Source organism: Pteropus medius, unplaced genomic scaffold, assembly GCF_902729225.1.
Source record: "Pteropus medius unplaced genomic scaffold, Ma_sr-lr_union100, whole genome shotgun sequence".
In the NCBI taxonomy this organism is placed as follows: Eukaryota; Metazoa; Chordata; class Mammalia; order Chiroptera; family Pteropodidae; genus Pteropus; species Pteropus medius.
In genome coordinates, this window is record NW_024349799.1 from 14,438,595 (window position 1) to 14,460,331 (window position 21,737).

At 50.1% G+C, this 21,737-nt stretch overlaps 1 protein-coding gene across 4 annotated transcripts in view; it reads left to right on the top strand.

Moving 5' to 3' along the window:
* The window catches only part of ABR (ABR activator of RhoGEF and GTPase), a 175,641-nt gene that overhangs the window by 34,867 nt on the left and 119,037 nt on the right, over positions 1-21,737 (top strand). The window contains exon 1 of one of the 4 annotated variants that reach the window (XM_039886221.1): positions 2,057-2,267. The exons of 2 other annotated variants lie outside the window; for them this stretch is intronic. Coding sequence is in view for 1 of the 2 variants with exons in the window: in XM_039886219.1 (XP_039742153.1) it covers positions 7,639-7,699 (61 nt within the window). In the remaining variant the exon portion in view is untranslated. Of the gene's footprint in view, positions 1-2,056; positions 2,268-7,638; positions 7,700-21,737 lie in introns of those variants that run through there. One more of the 4 variants, XM_039886219.1, reaches the window with a different exon arrangement.

The following is a 21,737-nucleotide window of genomic DNA, read 5'->3' on the forward strand; positions in this document are numbered from 1 at the left end:
TGACCAAGGATGAATTTGGTTATTCATTTATTCATTCATTTACTCATTTATTCATTAAAACCACTGTTTCAAGGTGCTCGGGTTACAGTGGCAAACAAGAGAGATGTGGTTCTTACCCTCTTGGAATTCTCAGTGTAACAGAGACAGGCATTGAATGATTTACAAGAGCACTGAGCAACCTGAAGTGCAGGTCTCTCTGGTCTGGTGGTTAGGGAAAACATCCTAGCAGAAGTCATATTTAAGTTAAGAACATAGGAAGAGTGAGAGATATCCAGGCAGAATGGATGACAGAGCATTTTAACCTGTGCAAAAGTTCTGAAAAAACAAGAGAGAGCAAGGAGGAGAATGTGCCAGATGAAGCTGAAAGGAGGTACAAGGGCCGGGCTACAGGGCCTGATAGCAATGGGAAGCCATAGATGGGTCTTAGTAAGAAAGGAGTGACTTGCCAGATGTGTTTTAGAAAGTGCTCTCTAGTTTCTATGGGCTGCTGGGAAACTTTTTCTCCAGTTGCTCATACTAGCTATGACTCGGCCTCATGAGGCTGGGGTTGCTCAAACCAGCAGACCCAGCTCAAATGTGACCACTGTACAGCTTTCACTGACCGCCACAGCCAGAGTTTCGTTCTTTTCCACTCGTCCTTCATTAGAATGCATGTCACATGTCAGCAGCTGGCACCAGACTGTGTTCATGAGACTGATCAGCTCAGGACAGGGTGCAACAAGCTTGGAGAAGGGGAAATTAGGAGTCACGAAGCTTCATGACCAGAATCTGAAAGTGTATATATAAAAGATACACGTCCTGGGACAGTCTGGAGACAGAGAACAGGGCTAGATTGAGTCACCCATGTAGGAAGTTAGGAAAGGGTAGTCTTTTGAAAAAAGGGGGTGACTGGTCTTCTGTGATTTCTTCTTATAGACGATCTGCTGACCTGAATTAGCCTGCCAGTCTGTCTGCCTCTCTTCCAAGAGTCATGATGACCCAGTGCAGGCTAGGTGCAGATATGTGCCCAGATTTTAGGGAGGGGCAGCTAGGACCACTGGCAGCCCTTGGGAAGGTGGCCTGGGCCAGACCATTTACTCTCTCAATTTCTAAGATCATCAAGGTAAAATTTAAAGAGGACACCAAAGGCAGAATGATGAGGAAAAGAAGAACAGGAGGTATGAGATTGTCAAGGAACCATACTTGGTTCCCCTTAACCAAAGTCAGCACAATTGACTTTTGGGGACAGACATTCTTTGGGACAATTCTGCATATTGGAAGACATTGTAACATCTCTGGCTTTAAAATGTTCCTACAGATTTTCAAATACTTCCTGGTAGGGCAATACCAATTACCCTCTTCCCTAACTGAGAACCATTGTTCTAGTGTTTATGGAGACAGGGTATGTACAGCTATGCTTCAGGTCTTGTAGCTGGCAAACAGGGAGATTGGGGAAATCCCCCCATTTGAGAATATTTTAGGGGGAGCTTTTGTCCAGTGAGATGGCTATTCTTCTCAGGACACTCATAGGGGCTCCTGCTGTCTCCTGACACAAAACGGAGTTCCCTCTGACTCCCCTAGCCTTGTTGCTCACATGGTAACTTGCAACCCTGTGCAAAATCTGTGGGCAAAGCTGAGATTTTAGTACATGCCTTTCCAGGCCTCTTGGCTGGACCTACTCTGGTGGCTGAGGTGCTGCTCTGTTGGCACCAGATGGCGCTCAAGAGCTCCCCACTGTCTGCCGCAGGAGTACTGGTGGCAGGAGCGACTGCAGAGGGAACTTGCATTAAAGAGGCCTGGTTCTTAAAGAGACACAGCCACACACCCGCGAACTTGAACGGTAACCCCAAAGCGAGACTCTACTGATGAAGAGCACCATTGGCTAGGCTCTGATACTTTTTTATTACTGTAGCCTTTGTGAATGTTGAACTGCTACCTCTTGGAGCCGGTCTCCTTGATCGCCTGCCCTCAGCCCCTGTGGCCACAGGGAAAAGGGCCAGCCTGGTGGGTGGCATCAGAGCTCCTGGCATAGCAGTGCAGGACTGGGACGCATCTGCAGAACTCTGGCTGGAAGAGTGAGAAGCACAGCCAACTTCAGGCGAATGGTGACCACAGGAGGGCAGAAGGCCAACCCGTGAGCTCCGACCCCAGCTGGATATACACGCCCCTGCTTCACTTGGAGCTAATAAGTTTGGAGCCATTGAATATTGTCTCTAGGTTGTGGGGACTTAGAGAATCCTATTGTCTCTTTTGCTGGCCTCTTTCCAAGTGCTGATGGGGATGCCGTGGTAAGTAAATTAGGAAGGGGGCTCCAGACCCTACTGTTGAGCCCAAAGATCAACTCTCTAGGAAACCTCTCATGTTGACCCTGGGGTGGTGCAATCTGAGCCCTGTCGGGTGACAGCCACTGTAGCTGGGGCTTGGCATGAGACCCTCCTGAAATTGTAGCCCGCTTAATTAATCTAAGGCATCTACTCTGCCCAGAATGTTGGACTTGCTGTGGCTCTGGTCATGGGAGCAGGGCTTTAAAACACTCCTGGTTATGTGTGGGGATCTTCATGGCAACAGCGACCTGGATGTCACCATGCCTTCTGGCCATGGTGCTGAGGGAGGCAACAAGGGGTGAATGCTGTTGTCAGGGTTACATCTTGCCAGAAGTGCAGATCTTTCCAATAACTCAAGCTGACACAAAACTTTGGTAGAGCAGGGAATAACTGGAGAGGGCAATGATTTCATCTGTGCTGCCTGCAGATCTCACTGTCTGCTAGAAAACCAAGGAGACTGGGAAGAGGCAGGTAGGAAGAGAGCCAAGGACAGAACCATTAGGCCAAGACGTCTCTCTTAGAGGTGACTCAATAGGGTCCTGGGAATTTTCTTCTTTCTAGACCCAAGGAGTGAGGATGACTATTAGAAAAATAAATGCCACTTTGGTGCACCAAGGTAAAGGAAATGAAGCAAGGAGCGGGAAACAGGCCACCCCAGGGGCTGCTAGGAAGCAAAGTTTATAGTCCACTAGCGCTGGTAGAAAGCCTAGAAGTAATCTACCTGATCCACTTGGGTACCCACCTCTAGATGTGAAAACTGAGGCTGGAAGGGCTTGAGACTATGCCCCAAGCCATAGAAGCAGAAGAGTTTGGCAGGGACTAGAGTTCAAGAAACTGTCATTAGATTGATTTCATGTAGCTTGTCTCTAGGGTCATCTGCCCTGTTGTAGTAGATGTGGTTTTCTTTGGGAACAAGTTTTCTTTTAGCTTAATCATTGGCGGCCCAAGGGGGTTCTAAAATTACACTGCCTTGCATTCTTTCTGTAGCTCTGATTTCTTCCTTCCCAAGTTTAACTTCATTCTGTTTGTTCATTTGTTCACTCATTGTGGACTCTAGATTCAGAATCTCAGTTCATTTTCAAAGTCACCAATGCTAGCCAATGGCTTAGTCTTTCTGCTTCTGTGGAATAGAGAGAATAATAGTGCCTAGCTCATTGGCTTATTATGAGGATTAAGTGAGATAATCAATGGGAAGCATTGGAGCCGGCACTTAAGCATTCAATAAATGTTAGCTGTTGTGAATTTTATGTATTCAATATGTATTATTGAATGACAGTCTGTTGGGCTTTTGGCAGGAAGCTGATCTGGAGACACAGTGTGGTCATAGCTGGTTTGGAGGTCTACCTGAGCCTCATTCATCCACGGGGCTGAGCACTGTGGAAACCCCAGAAAAAAAGATGCAATTTCAGCTTTTAAAGAGATGATCTACCAGGGAGGTTACAAACTCTTGGTTTTTTTGTCCATCACAGTCTGTTCTTTGTTTTTGTTTTTTAATTTGAATGCAGAGGGCCCCATCCCTCTAGCCACCTGTACATCCAGCCTGTGCACACTGGTGCTCTCTGCTGGCCCCAGAGGGGAGAGGCAAATAGACATCTTTTTCACCAGCAGTGACCTCTGGGTGATCAAGGAAGCAGGGACTCCCAGGTCCTTCCTGTTGTACACAGCAGAGCTGGCTTGCTAACAGTGAGGAGAGAAGAAAAGTGGAAATACCCAGTTTGGGTTCTAAGCACAGTCACCTTTTTTCATCCCGGGCAAGTGGCTGATAGAAGCGAGAGTTAGTTGATGGAGAGGCGGTGACTAGCCCGCCCCTGGGAATTAAGGAAAAGCACGCTGACTTTCAGAATGAGATATAAATATTTCCCAATCAGTCCCTCATCGGCAGCACTCCTGGCAAGGCAATCTACCCTTAAATCTCCTTTAAGTCTGAGGGGGTGAAGCCAGGAACAGGCTTGTCACCATGGGAGGTGGGGATCTGAGGACAGCCTGAGTGCACAGGCCAGAAGGGGGGCCAGGGAAGGTGGAGAGTGTTTACCCAAAGGACTGGCCAGCGAATGGTTAGTGCAGGCTCGGAGGGTGTGGTGTGATGGCTGCTGATTCAGTGGTTTGGGGTGCATAGACAGGTCTGCACTTAGCTTAAACAGGGTGGCCTGTCCACAGGAAGCCCACCTGCTGCTTTGACAGGCTGGGGTTGTTGGCGGAGCACTTCACCTTTGGCAAAATGCAGATAAGAGTAACTCTTTAACTCCTTCCTTCCTAAGATGTAGTATTGGGTCTCCCTTAACCTCCTCCTCACCCTCAGTGCCAGGATCTGCAGGCTTCTGCTCCAATCTCAAATCACCCTGGTGCTCAAAGGCCTGCACACTTGTCTTTATAGCCAAGGTTAGAGTTGGGCTGTGTGTTCACATCTACTGGAAGCCATCTAGTAAAGACATCAAAGGAATCTTGAAGTAACTGCACTTTCCTGGGACACATACATGTCTGACAGATGCATGGAGATGGAATAGGGCTGGAAGAGTTTTTTAGAAAGTAGTCTCTAACCCATGGGCCATTAAAGATTTCCAGGGACCTTTGCTACCCTGCTTTCACCAGTCATCTGACAGTGGAGGCAGCATGCACGACATTTAAGAGCATGAGCACACCACCAGAGTTCAAGTCCTAGCCCTCTACTTACTGTCTGGGGCAGTTACTTAATTGCTCAGTGCCTCAGTTTTCTCATCTGGAAAATGGAGGGAACTGAGATAACAGTAAGGTTCCCAGTGAAATAATCTCGTAAACAAAACACTAAGATCCAAGCCAGGTACACTGCAGGTATTCTCTGTTAATTATCAGAAGTGTTTCTCCTTATTGCCTCTAAGATTCCTCTCTCCCTCTGTTCTGTATTGTATTCTGGAGTGGGAAGTCCAGGACAGGATTGGACAGAATGTATAAGAAAGCAAACTATGGCAACGCTAAGGAGAGCAACTGTAACATTTTAGCTTAAAAAATGTTGAAAATAGCTTGTTCTAGCCTTTGTAGATAAAAATGTAAAATGTATGCAAATGTATGTGACTCACGCAGAAATATACATCCAGGGCCTGCTCACAGCCGGTGCCTGGATATGGCTGTCAGGAAAATCCCCACAGCACACAGAGAAGGCCCAGGCTGCCTTGGTGGTGGTGGTCGTTGTTGAGGAGGAGGCAGTGCTGCTGCTTCCCTGCTCTGTGCTGTTTCTTTATTTCTTCTGCATTCTGTGCTTTCCAAGAGTTCCATGTGGGAAGAAGAGAGGCCCTGGGCCTCTGCTATGCCCCTCCATGCTCGCCGTCCTCCCTTCAGTTCCTCCAAGAGCCCATGTGCTCTCTCTCCCCTCCTGGCTCTATTTCTGGAGCATCTCATTGGAAATGCACACCGCCCCTCTCTGCCAAGCTCTAGGTTCCTGCTTGGTCCTCCCAGTCTTGTATGCAATGCAGAGATGGTGGGAGGGTGACAGCTGAGCAGGGAGGGGCCACAAGAGTAGGAGCCAGAGCCTGAGCCAGGAGGACTGGAGCAGGAGAGAGCTGAGTGGATGTAGGGAGGGCCCAATGATACCTTACAGTTCCACTGCAGCTACCTGTGGAGGCTTTCCATACCCAGAGCATCTTCCCCTGCACCTCGCAGGGACTTACCTGACTTGCTATGAGCCAGTGGCCACCATCTCCCCTTGGGCAACTCTACCCAAGTGGCTACAGAGGCTGGGTGCAGGCTTCCCTCCAGCATCACAGGTGAGGGTCTGCTTCTCCACTTAAGAACTAGATCTATGGTTGTTTGGAATGATGAGGAGAGCACTTCCCACACACATGCTGTCCCACACAGGCCAGGTGGAACTTCCCTTGTAGGCCTGTCTGTAGAGCTGGGTCCCATGAAGGCATTGCTCTTAAGCTCCTTGGGGGTGGAGAGTAAGAAACATCTGCTTCACCGTCAGAAACCTTACTATCTGAGGTAAAACCAGCATAAATGGCCCAGTGCAGGGTTACCTTAGTGAGCCTACTGCCTCCCTTCCCTTGGGTTCAGGAGAGGAGCTTCACCTCTCCACCCCACACTGCCATGGACCACCCGAGATCCTCATCCACTCCAGTCCCTTCTCCTGAGTCATTTGGCCCAAGAAAGTCTGCAAGACCCAAGTTGCCTTGGGTCCCATAAAACCAGCACCCAGGGGTGGGCATAAAGCCCCCCCACCACTGCTTTTGGGGTGGGGTAGTCTTTGTTTCTAAAGGTTCTGTTCTCAGAGGCATCTTGACCGCCAACTTCCCTCAACTTGTGTATGATTATGCATACATGATATGAATCCTGGGCTGTGCTGGGGATCCCTACAGAAGGCTCCTGGAGAGGACTCAGCAGAAATCCTGAGCCTTTCCTGTACCTTCGTTTGTCCTCCACAGCCCCTCACCGACCCCCAGTCTCCTGCTTTTCTCCAGCTGCGGCCCCCTGGAGTGTAGGGCAAGAAACACCCGGCTTTTGGGTCAAGGGTGTTTAAATAGATGAAGCGCTATCAAGGTTTGGAAGGAAAGAGCTCCAGGGAGGCCAAGACTGCCTGCGGACGGGCAGGACATTAACCCCGTCAGCGCCGCTCCCCAGGGTTGCCTAGGGGAGGGGCCTGGCAGCCGCGCCGGCCTCTGAAACTGCGCTTAGAGATCCTGGGGTGGCAGGTGATGTCACCCCTGCGGGCCAATAGGTCTCCCCGCGACACCTAGTCTGCGGGTTGCCAGAATTTGGCTGAGTCCAGAAAGGGGAGGAGGAGGAGCCTGGGCTGGCACCGCAGCCAGGAGAACCCCGCGGGACCACTCCTCCATCACGGGCTGGAGCCCCTCACGCCCGGACGTCGGTGGGGACTGAGGCTGCTCCCCACACCCTCACGGGGTCTGGAGGCGTGCCGCGGCGGGGGAGGGGGCGCGGGAGCCTCGCGCCCATTGGTTGCGGCCCCCGCCCCCTGCCCCTGAGCGCTGCGCAGCCCGGGGGAAGTTGCTAGTTGGCGCGCGGGCTGTGGGGCCGCGGCTCTGGGATCTGCAGTGGGGCTCGCCGCGGCTTCAGTAGCCGGAAGGGCTCCCAGAGGTGCTTGACTACCTTTGCCCGCCCGCCTCCGCTCTCCCGGCAGCTCCGGCTCTCTCCTCCCTGCTACCTGTTTCTCTGCCTCCCCCCGCCTCCACCCCGCACTCAGCAACTTCAGCCTCCCGGGCTGGCCGCCCCTCCCGGCTCCCCGCCGGCCCGCCCGCCCGCCGCCCGCGCCCTCCCTCCTTTGTTGTGCGATGAGGGTCGGATTTCCGATCTGACGGAGCCGCCGCCGCCGCCGCCGCCGCCGCCGCCGCCGCGCGGAGCCGCGGGCATGGAGCCGCTGAGCCACCGGGGCCTGCCGCGCCTCTCCTGGATCGACACCCTCTACAGCAGTACGTGTGCGCGCGGGCCGGGGAGGCCGGGCGGGAACGGGCCCCGCGTCCTGCGCGGCGCCCCGACGGCCTCGGGGCCCGAGATGCCGGACTTGTCTGGGGAGCCTGGGCACGGACTGGGCGCTGCATCCAGGTTCTGGCTCTGGACACTGGGCTTGGCCAGCCAGGTGCCCAGCGAGCGAGAGGCAGGGAAGCGGCATGGGGACCCCGCGATCGGCCGCAGATGGGGTCCCCAGAGTGGACTTCAGGCGGGTGGGGGGGGCAGCGGACCAACTGGGCCAGGAGAGCTGTGTCACCCCTTTCCCACCTGTTGTGTAACCGAACACTCCTCAGCCCTCGGGAAGAGGGGAGAGCCCTTGTAGGGTGCTGCCTCCGCTCCCCGTCTGGATGCTCTTTCTGACCGCGCTGAGGCAGAAAGGCCGTTTTGGCAAAGTCCTTGGGGCTGGAGTTTGCCACCGCGGGTACATCCTGAGACCGGTGTGTGTTTTGGAGTGGGGATGGATAGGAAGGGAGACTGTGTGCAGATCTCCGTGGGGGCCATTTGGATGAAGGAGCTGAAAACCCCCGGCTCTGCAGTCTTTCCTGCCAGCCTCATCACCACCCCCATCCTCACCCCGGCCTCCCAAAAAGATTTTAAAAAAAAAACCTTGTCTTCTCCACCCCCTCGCTTCCCCTCAACACGCCACATCATGTGATTGCCTCCGCTGCCGCTGGGGATGTGTAACTGATCACTGGCATATCTCTGGGGGTGATGCCCACCCCACTCCCCCCACTCCTCCGCCTTCCTTAGGTGGCTAAAGCATTGCACTTCTCCCCACTCCTGCGTTGAGACACCTTCCCCAACGCTCTCAGCGATGTAGGAAGAGGTCCTGTTGGCCCCTGAGGAAGATGGGAAGTGGATTTCGCCCTCCCCATCTCTTCAGTAGGACTCTCCCACTCTCTCTTGTACTCTCCTATCCCAGAGTTCTAAGGCAGGGGCAGGAGTTGGGGGAGGCAGGAGGAGCCAGGTTCTGGCTCTGGACACTGGATGCCACGGGACAAGGACATTTATTTGTAAGGGTCAACCTGGCTGGAATCCCTTGGCAGCCGTCATATGGAGGTGGGAGAGTGGACAAGGATGATGCCTTGAACTCCAGGGTCTTGCCCCGGAGGCTTCTCAGTACTCAGCACCCAGCCTCTGACCTCTGTATCCCCTTGGGTTCCGGTCATTCCTCATACCTTCTTCTCTTTCCTCTTCTCCCTTCTCCTCCCCCTCCATCTTTTTTTCTTTCCTTTCCTCCCCCCAGGAGCTCTCCTTGTCATGGTTCTTTCTGCTTTGGTTTTTCAACATCAAAGGGGCAAAGCTGGATCCCCTGGGCATCGGTCTTGAGCCAAGCCCAGCCACTCCATCTGCTTCTTCCCCTGCAAAGGCCAGTATCGCTGGGTGAAGGTCAGGGCCCATGGCTCTGTGGGCACGTGTGTCTGCGTGAATGGGGGCACACATCTGTTCAGAGCCCTGCTGCAGATCAGCTCCTGACCCGCAGGAAGGATTAGTGACCTCTTCTTAGCTGTGCTCTTGCAAATAGCAGTCATAACAATGCCTCATATTCACATGCTGCTTATGTTCCTGAATATTTCTCTTTGCAGAAGCTGGCACTTATTTCCCAAAACATAGAATCCTATAGAAACCTGGCTCTGGCTTTCTCTCCATTGCCCTGAAGAAGAATCCTCGACCTGATCATTTCCAAGTTTTCCATTCTCTCCTTTCCCCTGAAACTCCTCCCCAGCAGAGAAGCAAAACTGCCTGAGGCTGCCTTGAAAATTTCTTACCAGAGTAAAGCAGGACCAGGAAAGAGAATTAGACCGAGGAGGGCCTCTTTGAGGGTGCCCGTTAACCAGCCCTAAGTCAGATAGGCTGGCATTTGAGCTGACTTTTCTGCTGCTGCCCTAGGCTTCTGGGGCAGCCTGATGGAAGGGTGGGAGCAGAGGGGCACTGACTTGGCAGCAATGTGAGGAGTCCCTGCCTCCCTCTTCAAAACAGCTTATTTGAGAGCTGTAGAGTGAGGCTTCCTGGGGAGGTAGTGTGCAGTCATGTTTGGGCTGTTAGCCATGAAGTTTCCTCTTGACAAGAGCCTAAATTAAAACAAATACCCGGGCTGTCATTTGCCTGGCAGCAGGGTTTTGTGGCTCCCAGAGGAAGTTCCTCTGCCTCTTGGGAAGCTGTTTGCTTTACAAGACTCACAGTCCTGGGGTGGCAATTCACCACAAAAGCCAAATCCGTCAGGAATTATAAAGGGGATGTACCCAGGGCACTGGGTGGCCAGTGTACTTCTTAGAGATGTGAGTGACCCAGTGATAGAGGCTCCTCCTAAGCACATGAAAATAGCATCTGATGGTGATAAATAGCATCTCCTGAGGACCTGCTATATGCCAGGCACTATGCTAGGCACTTTCTATCCATTCTCTCCAAACCTTACAACTTGGCAAGATAAGTAGCCTTATCTCCATTTTACAGAAAGAGAAGCTCGGTGAGCTCAAATCATTACTCAAGGTCACATAACTGATAAGTGACAAAGCTGGAATTCAGATCATACCCTAGGAAGACACTGAATTTTACCTAGATATGTCTGAGCTTATTCAAGGCCTTGAAACGTCATGAAATGGGGGGGCATCTGTCTCTTTGGTCCTCTGTTATAGAGTTCTCTCTGAAATGGTCCAGCAGGGTAAGTGGCCTCAATGTCTCTGACCCCGGCCTGTCCCTGTCTTTTGTAGGAACTGGAGCCTGGTCCTAGAGCCTAGGCAGGGGTGGTTGAAGCTCTGTCTGAGCTCACTGAGGCCAGTGATTTTCAATTCCTGAGGTACCCAACTGCCAACCAGCCCCTCTCCCTCACACACTTCTTGCTTTTGGAGTTGTCAGCTCATTCTTTTTGGCTTCAGCATCTGTGCCCGGAGGAGCGTGTCCACTTCCATTGTAGGTTGATGGTCATTTGATAAGGGGTGGGCTCCCAGAGGAAGTTCCTGTGGGAACCCTGTGGTACGCGTCCTGAGGGTGGTGGTGATGGTTATCTGTCTGACTCAAGGAGATGGGTTGGCTCCCAGCTGCCAGAGTGACCTGGGACTGGTTGGAGCTGGGTCTTTGCACTTGATAAGCTGGAGTGGCAGGCGAGGGTCTCAGCCATCCCACTTCTTGTCTCTGTATCACTCATTTTCTTACATTAATGTAATACTGACAGCTTTATCCCTCAGTGGCTTGCCTAGATTCTTTCGCTGGAGCTGGTGTGATTCTGTAGGGCTGTGTCTTTCTTAATTTTGTCTTCTCTGTATCTTTTATCACCCATTCCAATAAACAGTTATCACTTTATCTTGGTTTTCTTCTATACCACGGGATTAGGTTAGATTAAATTAAATTCTGTGGAATTACCTCAAAATGAGGAGGGGGGGTGCTCTGAAACTTCCTCTGTCCCTCTGAGTGGAGACTGCCCTCCATACAGATCCAAACTGAGAGGTGTATGTGTCCCAGGTAGGCTAATAATTTGATACCTCTTCAAATGGAAAGCCTTTAGCTATATGTTCAGAATTTATTTAAAAGAGAGCTGAGGGCTACATTTAAGGGCTTTTCCTTTGCCATCGTAGCATCTTTTTTTGTCCCAAACCATTCAGCTCTTACCTCAAACATACCTACCCTATTGAGCCAAGCAAAAACCTTGGACCTCACAGAAGGCAGAGAATGATCATTTGTTTTTAGAACCTGCCTTTTGAAGCTCACTTCTCTTACCCCGAGCAACATTCCCAAGGGCTATTTCAGTCTCTCGTGATATTTTCATGCCCTTTAAAGACTCAGCGCCCTGTCCAAGGGCCATGAAAGCATTTGAGGTTGTGGAGACACCAACCCATCCCCAGATGATCATGAACCTGCCTCAGTTTCCTACCTTATTCCTGTAGTAGCCACTGGCATGGCAGACTGTATGGGTTTGATCAGAGCTGCTCTCTTACTCAAACCAGCCCTGAAGTGCTAGTGAACACCTGTAGATAGATGTTTCCTTATCCTCTGAATCACCCCAGTCATAACACCAGCCCATAATTGTCATGGCTGCTGGAGTCTTAGAGGCTGACAGAAGAATGAAGTCATCTATTAAGAGAAACATAATTTGTCATTGTTTTTGTGATTGCTGTTGTTGTTCTTTGGAAAGAGGAAGAAATAACAGGAACATTTGTGAAGAATTAGCTAGAGAATACTGTTAGGTGGGTAGAAGATGGGAAAATAATGAGAAAAACCCATTTTGGCTTACTTTTGTAGGTAGGATGAAAGACTTGGGCTTTCTCTGATGTATGTGCTGTTTCCTGTGTGATTCTGGTGCATTCTCCTTGTGCACCTCTTCTATAAAGCAAAACTGTTGTTTTTTGTGGGTACATGTGGATAAGTTAATGTTTATATCAAGTGCTTTGAAGATGAGGGACGCTATTGAACTGCTCAGCTGTCCAGCTCATCACGGTCCCCATCCGTGAAAGGGATCTTTGTAAGGCTTGCAGAGGAGTTTGGAAGGGAGTGGGAAGGGAACAAGAGAACTGGCTGCAGCAGAGTATTAGACCAGTTTCTTAGATGGTGCCTAGCCCAGTGCCTCATACGTAATAAGCTCTCGGTAATTTTTGAGTGAGTATAAGAGGGAAAAGAAAACTTCTGGGTTCTTGGCTGCTTTAACTCCTTATTCTACTAGAAATCCCAGAAACACATTAGCTGGCTCATTCACAAGTTTTCAGCTGTGTGGATTTGGTAATTGTACCCGTTTGTAGTGGAGTGGAGTCGGGGACCCCCAAGGGAATCCCACACGTCGCTCGGGCTTGTGATTGTGTGATAGGAAGACTGCACTGTCAGTGTTGGTGCTGTGGCTGTTTGGCTCAGCTTGAGCTCTTTGGGGGCAAACCAGGAACAAGGCAGCTTCAGAACAACTTTACGTCAGCTCCATGCCATTTGCCTCTGTCGAGCCCCTGGTGTAGTAGGCTGAGGTGACCCGTGGGGCTTGGAGTATCCCTACATTGTGCAAGTACAGGATCTCGGCACTTTCCACTGTTGCCTGTGGGAAAAGCCTGCAGGCTTACTTAGCTCCAGGGTGGCTTGGGAGAGGTTGATATTGACTTGTGGCCTTGGTCTGCCTTAGCTTGCAGTTCTTTGGGTAAGATAGGGTCAATTGGAGCCATGGATGCACCAGACTGGCAGTGGGAGTGTTCTGCTTGTCCCTGAAGCTTGGGGAGAACTTGTCCAGACTCTGAATGGAGAATGAGAAAGAAATCGGGGCAACAGGCAGACTATAGGATGCATCCCCGTATGGGGGTTGGGGATGGATTCCCGGTCCGAGTCCCTTCCCAATGCACTGGTGAAGAGTCCTTTGAAGTGGGGCTAAGTGGTACCATATCTAACTGCTGATGGGACAACAAGTTCTCTGTCCCCAGATTCAGACCTGATTTGGGCCTCTCCCTCAGTTTGCAGCATCTTATACTTTATTCCTGTCTTCTCTTCCTGCCCTTCCTTTTCCATCACACATCAGAACAAAAGATGAATATGATTGACTGACCAAATGGAAACTGGCAGGGTCAGCGTGCTCTTCAGGAGATGGGGTCAGATGTGGTGAGTCCCGTGGAGACCTAATTGGTTAGGTATTATTCCCCTTTCTCAAGCCTCACCCCTGTTGCCTTCATGACACTTTAGAGCAGCAGTCCCCAAGCTTTTTGGCACCAGGGACCGGTGCTCCTATGAGAATCTAATGCATGATGATCTGAGGTAGAGCTGAGGCAGTGACGCTAGCTCTGGGGAGCGGCTACAAATAACAGATGAAGATTTGCTTGCTCGCCTGCTGCTTACCTCCTGCTGTGCGGCCTGGATCCTAATAGGCCGTGGACCAGTACTGGTTCACAGCCCGGGGGTTGGGGACTCCTGCTCTAGAGCACAGGTAGACATGGCAAATGTAGTCAGGCATTTTGCCTAAGGTGAGCGAGGTCTCCAGAAGGAGTTGAGTGGCTGGGAGGTCTCAGGTGAACCAGTGCTGATGGGTGAAGCTCAGAGTACTTGTCAATCTGGGCGATGTGGCCTTTGGCCTTCCTGATGTGTTGGTGGAGCTGGCGCTGCCTAGAAAAGCCCTGTATTGACTAGGGATCTGCGGGTGTACTCAGGGCCATTGGGAAGGGATGTGGCCATAATTACCTTCATGAGATGGAGGGGCCAATCCTGTTAGTGGGTTGGGCTAACCCCTTCCTTCAGGGCATTGCCTCCTGGCCAGCAGCAAGTATTTAATGGATCAAGATTACAGAGTTCAAAGATGTTGTGTTACTAAGCCCAGTTATTTCCCTAGCCGGGGGACATCTACTCCTCACAGTAGCAACTGATTTTCTCACTTGTGGTCACAGGGTTACCTTCAGCCTAACCAGCCTGGGGCCATCTTTTTAAATGAGTTTATCCCTTTAAGGTGAAGTTTTAGGAGAAAAACCCTTTCCCGAAGGTTTTGGGGTCAGGGTAGTACTGCATTTTATGTGTTGGTGCCCCCTGGAGTTGTGCAATGGAGACCTCTTTGGGAAATGTGTCTGGGTTCTGAAAGGGACGTAGAGGCCTCATCCTTGGGTCTCGCAACCACTTGGTCCAATGAGAAGAAAGCTCATCGGTCCAGCTAGGTTCATAGAAATTAGATCCTTCCATTTGGCCTAGGAAGAATGGAAGAAAATATAATATTTAACCAGCCCTACTATGCACCAGATGCTATGCTAGGTACTTTCTTTACATTATCCAAACAACCCAACAAGATACCTGTTATCCCCCTGTTTTACGATGAGGAAACTGAAGTTCTGAGAGGTTAAGTTGTTGTAGAAGGTCTCCCAGTTTGAGCTGGATAAGATCTCAGATTGCTCCACCTCTCTCTATCTAAGCCCATTCAACTTCCAACAATACCATTATAGCCAGTATTGATTGAATACCTACTATGTGTTGACAGTGTCCTATATGTTTCCCATGTGTGATCACCAATCTTCAACAGCCCTTATTTTATGAAGCAGCAATTATTATCTCTATTTTATAGGGAGGAAACTGGGGTTCGTGGAAGTTAAGTAATTAATTCAAAGTCCTAGAGCTCTAGAGTACAAGCCAGGAATTGAACATAAGATTGGCCCGATTCTAAACTGTGCTCTTTCTCCCACAGTCCCTTGCCTTTCACAGCAGTGCCAGTAAAGTCCCCTTGACAGCTGGTATTTCACAGAGGTTGATTGATATGTTCACCTCTCTAGTGAGAATGACAACTATGAAGACTGTCTTGGCTCCTCCCAGGGCATTTGGGCAGCTCTCAGCCCTGTAAATGCTCACCAACTGGGCTGCCTCTTCCTAAGGGATGATTCCAAGGAGATCTCCCCATGGGCACTTGGAGCCCATATCCCCACGTTACCTTGTTCCTAGGATTATTGGCAAGAAGCACTGATTATTTGCCAGGGGGCGGGGCGAGGAGAGGAAGGGAAGGGAAGGGAAAACAGACATTGTGGACAGGGATGGGGTTCAGCTGGTGCCCAGTTTTCAGAGCAGAGCAGGGCCAGGGGCAAGGGAGTGGGGACTGCAGGAAGAGGGGACTTGGCAGAGCCTGCATGTGCTGGCCCTGCTTTTAGGCCTTTTAGAGTTCACCTCCATAGTTTCCAAAGGAAAACAAAGAGAGCCCTGGGCCCTAAATCAGGCCACTGCACACCAAGGTCCTTTGCTGAGGCCCAGGGCCAGCTGGGCTCTAGATCCAGCTTCTGCATTTGAACTCACCCACACGCAGCATGTTAATGATGGGGTAGCTCAGAGCAAACCCTCCTGCCCCACTCCCCACACCCACTAAGCATCCCCGCCTCTCTCCCCCATCCTCCTCGCCGCCCAGAGTCCCTGCTGAGGTCAGTCCTCTTGGGGAAGCCTGTGCTGGGAGGCTTACACCTTAGCAGACCCCTCTTTGGCATGAGTCAGAAAAGCTGGAACACTGTTAGAGAGCTTGTTGCACAAAGGGTTTGTGTGTGGTAAGTTTTTTGGATATGATAAAGAGCATGAAAGCCTGCCCTGAGATGACAGCCAAAGCAGGAAGGTAAAAGTGGGGTAGAGGGAGGGGGTGCTCCACAATTCTATTCTCTTCTTTTCCCTTTGCTGCTCAAAATTTCACAGGCAGCTTACTTCTTTCACTGAGTCTGTGGGCATTTTTAGGAATACCTGCTTGGTTGGGTGTAGGGACCTATGAACCCTCCCCGTCACTTGCTCATATGCTTGCAGCGGGGCAGAATGTGGAATTCAGTTGCCCCTAAGGCCTTAGTTGCTCCTGACTCCTCCTTCTCACCACCTTGAGTCTGCTGCCCTAGCCTTTTCCCTCTTGCTGCTCTGCCTTGCCCCTGCCCTCCTTTGGTTCCAGGAAGCAGCCAGACCAGAGGCTTAGCCTTGACAAAGATCCATCCTCCAGTTGCTACCCTGTAGTGCTCTCTGCACCACAGAGCTTTCTCCTGCTCTTCCCCCAGCCTCCTTCTCTCTCCTCATCACTGCCTTTCAAGGGAAGAGACATCTCTCAGGGACGTCTGATGAAACAGGGCTGCCAAGTCCGAGAGAACTGAGAGGTGCAAGAGAACAGATCCTGGTGATGGGGATCCTGTTCCTCCAAAAAGGACATGTTTTCACTTTAGTGCTTCTCCACAATTCTTTATGTGCAGGTTGAAACAGTGCCTCCGTGTAAGCTGCCTAAGCTCTTCCTCACTTTAGCTGGGCTGTGGAGTACCCAGTTAATAACATGTGGCAGTAGCTACTGTTGTCAGTTCTGTGTCAAGGGAAAGGAGCCAGAGAGTTGTGGTGGAGATCTCCAGTGTGTAGCGGTAAGGGACAATTTGCGCATGGGTGGCCAGGCCAAAGGAGTCAACTCCTTGCCTTTGGAATGAAGTTAGCAGAGGCGGGTCACCTACCAAAGAGATAGGGGACTGACTAGATGAGTGACTTGCTAACTCTTTAGACTACAACTCAAACACAATTCATCAGTGTCCAACATCCAAGGACGCTCAAGTCCCTTATATAAAATAGTGTAACATTGCATATAACCTACGCATATCCTCCCAAATACTTTTGAATTATCTCTAGATTACTTATGATACCTAATGCAATGTAAATACTTTGTAAATAGTTGTTATACTATGTTGTTCAGGAAATAGTAAAAAGAACAAAAAGTCTGTACATGTTCAGTACAGATGCAGCCATTGTAGGCCTAACGACATAGTACACGTTAACAACAGCATTCTTTTTCAAATATTTTCAATCCATGGGTGGTTGAATCTGCATGTGCTGAATCGGTGGGTAGAGAAGGCCGACTATACATACACTTTACATCATATGCCAGTACACACAAAAACCGAAATAAAAGTTTTGTGGGACAATACTATCCTTTCTATCGTATTTGCAGTGCACACATATTTTTATGCCCTTCTATTCTATTCCATTCCATTCCATTAAAAATAAACCCAAAAGTGCAGGTCATGACCTACTACATTGATTTCATGACCTGCAATATGAAAAACAGCAGATGAAATGATCACAGAGGGCTCTTATAAACTAGACAGAATAATAATTTACCAAACTACAGTACTATATATACCATTGTTGTGGTTTTTGCCAGATTCTTACACTTCTGTTATTATGGACTTAATGTTTTTCTTCAATTTGATTCATTGTTTAAAATATTACTTACTTAGCAAAGAAACAAATGGAAATCTGTACCACTTATAATAAATCAAAAGTTACCTTACAAATAACTGTACTAAAAACTAAACAATGTTATTAATTCTAGTGATTCACTGTTGCCCTTATAAGCATCTAGGTCTGAGCCTCCTGTGTCTTTGTTTAAAGAGAAGTAAACAGGATAGAGGATAGAGAGATGTTAAAGACGTACTGGTACCAAACAGTCTTTCTTTTTCAATAACAGGAAAGATTGAAAGGAATCAAGAAGGGAATAATTTTCTCAACATGTAATTGAATGTGCTTAAATGCTGCGTGGCAAGCAAGCAGATGCTAATCACAGGGCTCTTCTGCGTTGGGGTCCCAATCTACCCAGAGTCCTATCTACCCATGTTTCGCCTGGTGGAAGAGGAGCGGGTAGATGGTTTTCTTCTAGGACCAAATATACTAGAACAGCATCTCAAACTCTGTTGTGCATCTGAATCACCTGGGGATCTTATTAAAATGCAAATCCTTATTCAGTAGGTTTCAGATGAGGCTCGAGGTTCTGCATTCCAGCAAAATCCCAGGTGATGCCAATGCTGCTGATGGCAGTCTAGGGACCACGATTTACATGGCAGGTCTCCATGGTCCTTTATTCCCACTCCTAGAGGATTGATTGTGGACGCCGGACCAAGTCAGACCCTTCTGTAACTCTGGGTTCTGGCCAGATAAACGTAACCCATGACACGTCTCTCTTTTGAGCCTGTTTCTCAATAAAAATAAAAATAATGAAGCAATTGATTGGATACCTAATGGGTACTAAACTTGAGCTAGTGTTCTCACATTCATGATCTCATTTAATCCTCACAGTAAACCTGTGAAAGGATGTTACCTTCATTTTAAGGATGCGAAGAGGGTAGCCATTGTGATCAGCCTCTGCTGGGAACTTTTGCCTTAGAGGGGCACCTACCATCCCTGGGACATACCAAGTCTCCTCTGCCCACCCCCTTCCTGGGATGCAGATGCTTAGGCAGGCCTTTATGAGTGCCTCTGTCTAGACAAAACCCATGTCCTCCCCACCCGCTTCCCCCCTGAAGGGCCAACTTCGGTGTTAATGGAGCAGAAAGCTTTGGTTGTTAATTTTTTAGTGCATCGTTGAGAGGGTTAATGAGAGACCAGCTGGTATGCCACCCAGTCGTGTAGAAGCACCGTTTTCCCTTGATTTAGGTGCGCAAACATTTTGCAGGCCCATGGCAGCTCCTGACCAAATGTTTCTCCCTTGGGCCTGGATGATGCTCACCGGATGGTTCAGGGGGCACCATGTGCTGTCTTTGGGTATAGAACCTTTAGAGGCCAAAAGCAAGAGCTGGTTATGTCTCCTGCTCCCTGGAAAGGAAGGATGGGACTCAAATTTGATGTCAGAAGAGTTGTTTTTAGCCTGGGAGCCATGTGGTGGTTGGTCAGCTGCCACCACAGCCAGGCCCTTGCAGTGACACCTGAGCAACCTCGAGCCCCTTGCTGACCTGGGACACCACCCCCTTTCCAACTGGCTGTGACTACACTATACTCACTTCTATCCACCTCTCCTTTGCCCAGAAACCTCTAGTGGGGCATTTTCTTTCCCACCACATTCAAAGTCCCCCATGCCGGAGGACTCCCCACACTATCCATTTGAATTTTCCAGCGTCCCAGCATACCTCTCCACCAGTCAGTGAGGGCCCTCATCATCCCACAGCCAACCTCTATGCTCTGGTGAACTCCCACCCAGCTTCAAGCCTTGACTCAGCTACCACCACCTCCAGGGAGCCCCCCATGCCTGATTAGAGCACTTGCCTCAGTGATATTCCCTATGCAGAATTCTGAACACATCATGGAGCATTTTCTTAGCTATCGTTTTATAATGTTTACCTATATAGTGTTTCTAGCCTGTTATCTTTTCTTCTCTGCTAGACTTTAAACTCCTTAGAGGCATGAAGAATAACAAAGGCTGCCATTTATAGGGTGCCAGACACTGTCCTTAAACACTTTACAAACAATGTGTCCCATTTAATCTTCAGCCTCTCTGGAAGGTCCCAACTTTTTTTATCCAGCTTTATGGATGAGGAAACTTTCCCCCGCAAGGTTCTAGAGTGGTTAAACAGCTTTTCTAAGATCACACAGACTCTAAAGGGCTGAGCTGGGCTCTTAATCCATATCTGTGTGGATGCCCAGCCTGTGTTCTTCACCAGAGGTTCATGCAGAGGACACACTAGACCCTCTCAATGAGAACCTGGGAGTGGGGCCTGGGCATCTGTATGTTTGAAAAGCTCCTCCGCATGTCCAGTCCCATTCAGGGAACACGTGTGCTGCTTTCTTTCCTACAACACCCAATGTGCCCTGAGTGTGTGGGAGCTTGGAAATGCTCTGTGATTGGTTGAGGGGGTATGAAGGAAGGGAATGTTCCGAGGGGCTGAGGTCCATCGTTCTAGCACAAGGGCCACCTAAGAGAATCAAGGGGCAGAGGGGGAGGTAGAGTTGGACATATGGAGGGAGGAAGGGCAATCAGAAAAGGACATGGGAGAGATCAAATCAGGGACCCTCTCTCTGTCCCAGCCATAACTCGGCCTCACTTAGACCAGAGCATCTTGTAAAAATGCAGATTCTGGTCCAGCAGATTGGGGCAGGGCCTCCGATTTGGCATTTCTAATGAGCCCTGAGGTGATGCCCAGGACGGGTAGGAAACACCTAGACTTCTCCAAGCCCTCGTGGAGGGTCCGATTCAGCTACTTGCTAGTCTAACACCTTTCTACCTCCCTCCTTCCCATAGGCTAAAATCTGAAGTCCTTGGCACAACATGGGAGCTTTTTCAGACACTGACTCCAACCCGTCTCCAGTGTCACTTTCTGGTGCTCCCGACCACACTCCCGACCCTCCAGCCACACTGAAATCTCCACAGCTCCCCAGACACACCATGCCTGTTATAGTTGGGTGCTTTTTGTACATGCTGTTTCTTGGTCTGGAAGACCACCCTTTGGCCTTTCTTGGTCAGGTGAGGATGAGGGTGAATGTCACCTCCTTGAGAAGTCACAGACTGGGGAATGGGCTCTAGACCCAGACTCCTGGCCCTGTAGAGAAGCCCTCAAGAGGTTCCTGGAACCATTCCCTGTCTCTGCTCTCAGCAAAGGTCAGCTGTGGTCCCTGGACTTGCAGAGACATGGAATCAGGTGACTGAATTGTCCTGCTTTAAATGCTCATTGTTTCTTGCCACCTTTGAGTAAAAATAGAGCTGAGAATGACTGAAGTGAAACCCCCACTTGGAGTCCGGGAGAGCAGAGGTGGGGGCCTCTCTTGGGGAAGGTGCGTGGGGGCACTCTGTAGAGCCCTGGGAAGCCCAAGGCCATCTGTGTGATCTTTGAGGAGGGGGCCTTGTGACCTGGGCCAGGGCTCCTGGTGTACTGTAATCATGGCTTGGACTCTGAGAGGCCCCCCGCCCTTGGTCCCCCTGTCAGTACTCGTAGAGCTGCTTTCACTTTAAAGTTTTCTCTCCTGGCTGTGGAAATATTTCAGGACTTCCGGGGAGAGGTTTCCTTCCGTGCTTCCTGAGTTTTCTCCTGGGCTTCTTGCCTCCAGGTTCTAGCCCCAGGCAGGGATAGCTCCCGGAAGGGCTGTGGGTGCCACCCTGGCTGACTGAAGCCCTACCTCCTGGCCACCTGCCCTCCCTCTCCTGCAGACAGGCTCCTTGATTCACTGTTTTGGGTAGAAATAGCTCCTGTTTGGGAGAAAATGGCTCTTCTTGCATGTAGGCTCCTGTCCAGGGGCTGAGGAGCATGCTCTGATTGCAGGTAGGTAATTGAAGTCTCAGTTTCTCTAGCTCTAGGCCTGTTCCCTCTTCTGGGGAGAGGAGGGCAGCTGGAGGGGAGAGTGTGCTGCTGACAGGGAGCGTAGCCTTTGAATACTTGCTGGGACAGTAACCTCGGGACACATAGCCTCTCAGAGCTTCATCTTCCCTACCCATAAAATGAGAATAACCTTACTAACCTCGCCGATAGGATTGCCAAAGTTTTTTAGGTAAGCAGCTTGCTCAAGGACACATAGCTAGTAAGTTATGAGCTGGGATGTTGAACCCAAGCAGTCTGTCCTCTGTGTTCCTGCTCTTAAACTATGCTGCATCTTACCTACCAACTGCCACAGTTAAAAATGTAAAGTTTCTTTAAGGTCGAGGACATGGAAACCTACAGAGATGTGACAACGCAGCATGCTAGCAGAGGGAGGTGTGACTTCCTGGGTCCCCTGAGATGCTTGAATGGAGAAGAGGGTTCAGCCAAGCATAAGGAGCTCACGCTAGGGTTTCTGTCTTCCTGCCCACCACCCCTGAATGTCGTGGAGACACTGGCC